The sequence below is a fragment of the Propithecus coquereli genome, unplaced genomic scaffold (assembly GCF_000956105.1).
Source record: "Propithecus coquereli isolate 6110/MARCELLA unplaced genomic scaffold, Pcoq_1.0 Scaffold746, whole genome shotgun sequence".
Lineage (NCBI taxonomy): Eukaryota > Metazoa > Chordata > Mammalia > Primates > Indriidae > Propithecus > Propithecus coquereli.
Window position 1 is genome coordinate 48,541 of NW_012153574.1, and position 6,286 is coordinate 54,826.

Sequence of the window (6,286 nt, forward strand, 5' to 3'; positions counted from 1 at the left end):
CATGTATGTGCGCGTGCATGTGCGTGTGTGCCTGTGTGCGTGTGTGTTCATGTGCGCGTGTGTGCGTGTGTGCATGTGTACGTGGTGTGTGCTCGTGTGTGCGTGTGTGCATGTGTGCGTGTGGGTGTGTGTGCGTGTGCGTGCGTGTGTGCGTGTGTGTGCGCGCAGCCGTCCCGCTCTTTGCGCACTGGAGGGCGTCACGGTGGGCGGGGGCTCACTGGGGACCCCGGGGGGAGGGTCTCTTTGAGCCGGGGCCCCCCCCTCCCAGCGCACACGCCGGTCCCCAAGACACCGGGGCTGGGCGCCACTCAGGGAAACCCCCGTGCAGTCCCCTCCCCGCCCCGCCCCTGTCCCCGGCCGTGCACCGGCGCTGGCTTCTCCGGGCCACCATGTGTGGCAATAAAGCTTGGACTTGCTGTGGGAGCCCGAGTCTGGGTCCCGGGGCGCAGCCTGGGACCGGGGGGTTCTGGGAACAGGCGTTGGCCAGAGGGGCAAGGGCGGGAGCCAGTCTGGGGTTGGGGACGAGCCTTTCACCTGGGCCTGGCCCTAGCCCGGCTCCCTCCCTCCCTGCCAGCCGCCACCAGGCTTCTCCGCCCGGGGGGCGCGGGAAGCCTCAGGGGCCAAGGTCGGGGGGGTGTCCACGTGGCTGAAGGGCATCCCCAGAAAACTGCCCCCCACGCGCCCTAATAGGGTCGCAGCCCCTGCCTGTCCTCAGCTTGGTGACCCGGCTCTGGGGGAGGAAGGAAAGGAAGGTCTTTTTTTTTTTTTGAGACAGAGTCTGGCTCTGTCGCCCGGGCTAGAGTGCCGTGGCGTCAGCCTCGCTCACGGCGACCTCCAACTCCTGGGCTCAAGCCATCCTCCTGCCTCAGCCTCCCGAGTAGCTGGGACTCCAGGCATGCGCCACCATGCCCGGCTCATTTTTCTCATTTTCTGTAGAGGTGGGGTCTTGCTATGTTGCCCAGGCTGGTCTGGAACTCCTGACCTTGAGCGATCCTCCCGCTTCGGCCTCCCAGAGTGCTGGGGTGACAGGCGTGAGCCACCGCGCCCGGCCTGCTTCATCATAATCAGGCCACCATTGTAGCGAGGGGTCAGGTGGCTTCTGTGTCCGCCAGGAAAAGGCTGAGGTCACCTGGCAGAGGGAGGGCCAACAGCAGGATTCAACTCAAATGCCAGAGTTGGAAACGCAGCGTCTACACTCGGCTGCAAGATGGGGTTGATTTCAACGTAGAAATGGCCTCTCCGATTTTATTCGATCTTTATTCTTAGCTCTCTCTGGACCCGGGACTCCCCTGGAGGCGATTTCTAATTTCTGCTTTATGCCTCGAAAGGCGCGTGGCCGCCCCTTTTCTTCCCCTCTTGCTGGCTGGAATGAGGATGCAATGGCCGGAGCTGCAGCAGCTGTGCTGGGCCGTGGCCGAAGGCATGTGTGTGGTCAAGACGGGCTAAAGGGAGTTTGGGAAAGCAGAAGGGGGGTGGTGACGTGAGGCCGCGGACGCTCCCTCCCTCCTCACCTCCATTTTGGTTGCGGCCGTGTCCTCTACTTAAAGCCATAGCCCGGATAGGTGTCCCCTCTCCCACAGCTATCGCTCTTTCTTGGTGTCGGCTCTTCATGGTGGCCGTTGCTGTTTGGCTCTAGGGTGGGAGCTCGTGTCGCCCCGTGTCCTCGTTCTGTGAGGGTGACCCGCCTCATCGTGCCCTGTCGCCATCCCCCTGGGGCCGGACACGGTGCCCAGTAAGGAGCTTCCGATAAGTCCACGCGCGGTGGCGGTGGCGCGGACCCTCGCTCTGAGCTCCATGCAGCGACGCTCAGGGCGGGACCTGCTCGCAAGCAGGCCGAGCACGAGGCCCTGGGGACGACGGCCGTCCCTCGGGTCCCCGCCCCTTCCGAGGGACCTCTGCACAGCGGCTGTGGCCGTGATCGGCCGGGCGCAGGCTTGCGGGGCCCTTGCTTGGACGCGACTGAGAACATCCCAGCGAAGCAGACACGCGGCCCGTCCGGCAACTGCGCGGTGGCCGGGCCACCAAGCTGACGCCGCGTCCGTCCCGGCGCCAAGCTCAGCGGCCGGCTCGGAGAAGGCGTCGCTTCTCCCTCCCCGCCCCATCGGACAGCTGTTTCTGGGCACCCTCCGGGAAGCCGGGGGTCCAGTCCAGGCCGGGCCAGGCCCCGCCGCAGCTCGTGTTCCCGCGGGGGGGATGGCAGAGCACCACCAGGTGGACACGCGGAACACGCGTCACGCCGGATGGCGCCGGAGGAAAAGGCGCCGGGCGGGGGGGGGGGGGGAGCAGGTGACGAGGCTGTCGCGGCCGGGGGGACGCAGGTGAGGCCACGGGGCCCGGGGAAGGACTCTGCCTTGATTTAAACGAGACGGGGGCACGGGACAAAGTGGGGACCCACCGGGGAGGCTGCCGTCACTGTCCCTCGGGGGGTCGTGGTGACAGCCGGGGCGCTAGAGGGAAGCGGTGTCCTTGTGGGGATCCTTTGGAGGGACAGGTGGGGCAGGGACGGGGCAGTTGAGGGCCAGCCGCTGGGGACGGGGCCACGCTTGCGTCCGGATGTCCCCGTGTGGGAAGCTGGGGCCGGGGGGGGGGCGCGGTGGCAGCTGTAGGTGGACACGCTTGTGAGCCACTGTGACCCCGGGAGCGGCCCCCAAGCGTGGAGGAGAGAAAATAAAACCCACGCGTCGGTCCGGACCCTGCGTGCAAATGGCCCGTCGTTCCCCGCCAGGGACGCGGTCGTCTAGGGTCAGGGACCCCGCTGCAAGGGACAGACAGACGGACGCCGTTCAGAAAACATGGTTTATTAGGGTCAGCTGCAGCGTGCACGGGTGCCTCTAGCAGTTCTAAGCTGACACGCGCGTCCCCCGCCAGCGGCCCGCACGGAGGGACAGCACCGAGCCGCGGTGACAATCACAGCCCAGTGTGCGACTTACAGAATCGTCGCGGTCTTAGTAGGGTTCGTGTGAGCGAGACGGGGCCCGGGAAGGGGGTCTGTGCAGGGCTGTGGTCCCCAACCCCGGTGGACCGAGTCCCCTCTCGACCCTCACGGCTCCGCCCGGCGCTCCGAGCGTCGCAGAGGGGAGGGGACTTGGCTTTGCATCCCACGCAGCTGCTGACCCAGCAGGCGGACGAGCCCCGGCGATGTCCCCCTGTCCCCTCTCCCAGTCCCCCCATTTTTTTTTTTTTAATCCTGGTGATTGTCTCATGCTACCGTCCATGCTGCCGAATCCACGTGTGTTCCCGGAAGATGCATCTGGAAGAGTCCCCGGCTCAGGCCACGTGCCTGCCATTATTTTAATTTGGGGCGGGTGGCGGGGGCCTACGGGACCCGCAGCTCCTGGTGGCGGTGACAGCTCCGAGCCCAGGGGTGTCTCTGGGTTTGGGGACGGGGTTTCTGCTTTTCCTGGGAGCGTCTGGGGCCACCCAACGGAGCGAAGAGAGCCACCCGAGTCCCAGACCTCACGCTGGGGGGGGCGGGTCCCCAAGGTGGGCGGTGACCCCGTTTATTGCTGGCACCTGAGGACGGATGAGGCTCAGGGTGCGGCCCGGCCCTGCCGGTCCTGCCGCGGGGTGGGGCCGGGGTCACCTCCTGTCGCTGCTCTGGGCCAATGAGTGTCCCAGGCAGCCCTGGGCTGGCCGGCCGGGACGTCACTGCGCTGGGCCTCTCTCTCTCTCTCTCCTGCCACCAGAGGTAGCTGTTCCGCCACCAGGCAGACGCCCACAGTGGCCCAGGCCACGGGCAGTCCCTGGGGCTGCCCCTGCTCCACGTCCCGCTCGGGGACCGCCGGCATAGGCTCTCCGGCCCTGTGCAGCAGCATTGGGCTTGTGGTCCTCTAGGACCCCCTGCTCGCACCCACCTAACCCACCCAAATAGCCTCTGCTCTAGAATCTACGTTCTATATTAGACATTGCACCTTCAATACGGTTCTCTGTGGCATCGGGGAAGGTCAGCGACTCTAGGAAGGACAGCCCTTGTCACACACTCACGGCACTCGGGGAGGGGACGGCAGAAGGGCCCCCCCGGGGGTCCCGTTCAGCTCTCTCTGGGCTGAGCCGATTCCCCGTCCACGGAGCGGGGCCCCGGTCGTTTTGAGGAAGCTCCGGGCATTTTGTGGGCCTCAGAAGGGCCCGTGAGTCTCGGCCTCTCCGGTGACATCAGCCACCGCGTCACGCGGCCAGAGCGAGGCCACAGGCTGGGGCCCGTCAAAGGAGGGGCGCCGGGGAGGGGCGAGGGGCGGGCGGGAGGGGACCCTCCTCCGATTATTGCAGAACACCAGGGATTCCTGGGAACCCCGTGGGAGCGGGGAGGGGCGGGGCAGAGGCTTGGCTTTCTTGAAAAAGAACATTCTAGAATATTCCCTCCGTGGAAAATTCCCTGTAACCTCTTTTTTTTTTTTTTTTTTGCATACAACATCTACCCCTTAAGGTAGATCTGGTGGCCGACGGCCGAATATAGGACAGAAATGTCTTTTTATTTTTTTCCTGTTAAGTTTTGCTAGGGATTCCTGCAATCTGTGAGTTTTTTTGCTTTTTTTTTTTTTTTTTTGCAAGCCACATCTGAGAATTCAGCTCTGCCCTTCCCCTGCGCCCGCGTCCCCCCGCCAACCCCCCCGGGGGGGGGGCCGTGAGCCGGGCACCCCCTGCAGGGGGCATTCAGGGTGGGGACCTGGCTCCGGCCACCGCCGCTGTCCTCTGAGAGAGCCACGTGTTAATCTCGTGGAAGACGGAGCCGGTCACTTCGGGAAGTTCCTTGTGGAGGACGTGGTAGGCTCCTTCGTAGATCTGGGGGCAAGAGAGACACAGCGGGGTCAGGTGGCTGGGTGTGCAGCGTCCCCTGGGACCTGTCCCTGAGCCCCGAGGACCTGGCCCCCAGCGTCATTATTCTAACGCCGACAGCTTTCGATCCGACGGTGTTGCAAAAACGAATTGCAATTTGCAATTATTTGCATTTTCTGGTCCTTTCTCAAATGCAAACCTTCCCCCAAGCCCGCATCTCTCTCCACCCTCGGACCCGTTTCTGCGCCCCCGGCTTGGGCGGCCTCCTTAGAAGCGGGGATTCTGTTCCTGTCCCCATGCAGGCGTCAGTGGCCCGCCACCCACCCTCCGCTCTGATGTCCCCCGGGCAACGCGGGGAGGACGCTTTGCAGACGGAAATCGGTGCACGCCACACGCTTCGGCTCCAAGATGAGCAGGCGGCGTCTCAGGCGCTGGGCGGGAGGGGGACTCCCCCCTCAGCGTGTCCCCACCGTGCCGGTCTTGGCCGTGCAAAGGTTGTTCCAGCCTCAGGGCTTCCCGCCGCGCTGTTCCCTGGGTCTGGAATGCCCTTCCACGCGCTCTTCCCATCACCGGATCTCAGGCCCGTCTGTCCCAGCTGAAGGAGGTGCTCTCCCTGCCTCGGTCCCTCCGGGTGATCACCCCTGTCCTCAGGCATCCCACGAGGACACAGGCTCCGGGGACAGGGGACAGGGCCTCGGCCAGTCTTGTTCTCTGGGTCTGGCACAGAGTCAAGGCCCAATAAATAATTGAATCAAAGCAGCCGTGGGTGAGCCGCCGAGCGAACGCATCAACGAATGGTCACAGTGGCCTCGTCTCCCAGGTCCACGAGGCCCCAGAGTCCCCGCCACAAGGGCCCGGTCTGAGTGACGCTCTCGCCGGAGAATGCCAAGTGTCCCACGAGTCTTCAGACTTCTCATTGTTGATAGGAGCCAGCCTAGCTTCCCTTTTCTTTCTTGCTTTCTGTTTTTATTACTATTATTATTATTATTTCTTTCTGTTCATCCTTGAGTCTACACCCGCAAGCTGGTGCGGGCCGGCACCTGTCATCTAGCAATGATGTGGGGACAGCGCTCGGCCCTTGGCGGAGACACCAGCCCAGCGCAGGCCGGAGAGGAGGGCGGCCCCGCCTGCGAGATCTTGTCCCCAGTGTGGAATATGTTGCATCATCGAGCGACCCGGGCCCGTCCTCGGGGCCTGGGTCTGTGCAGGGGCAAGCTGGGGTGTCACGTGTGTCCTCAGAGCTTTCGCGTGACACTTTTTTCGAAGATTGCATTTGCCAAATATTGGTGGAAGGTTCTTTTTTGAGACAGAGTCTCGCTCTGTCACCCGGGCGTCAGCCTCGCTCACAGCAGCCTCCAACTCCTGGGCTCAAGCGATCCTCCTGCCTCAGCCTCCCCAGTAGCTGGGACTATAGAAGCAGCTGGGACTATAGGAGTAGCTGGGACGACAGGAGTAGCTGGGACGACAGGAGAAGCTGGGACTACAGGAGTAGCTGGGACTACAGGAGTAGCTG

At 63.9% G+C, this 6,286-nt stretch overlaps 1 protein-coding gene across 1 annotated transcript in view; it reads right to left on the bottom strand.

Moving 5' to 3' along the window:
- Positions 1-4,463: 4,463 nt before the first annotated feature.
- Positions 4,464-6,286, bottom strand: part of MGLL (monoglyceride lipase) — an 88,539-nt gene continuing 86,716 nt past the window's right edge. Inside the window, exons 9-10 of the mRNA XM_012661954.1 lie at positions 5,098-5,204; positions 4,464-4,779 (exon numbers count right to left, since the gene is read on the bottom strand). Coding sequence (XP_012517408.1) covers positions 4,651-4,779; positions 5,098-5,204 — 236 coding nt within the window. The 3' untranslated portion in view covers positions 4,464-4,650. The remainder of the gene's footprint in view (positions 4,780-5,097; positions 5,205-6,286) is intronic.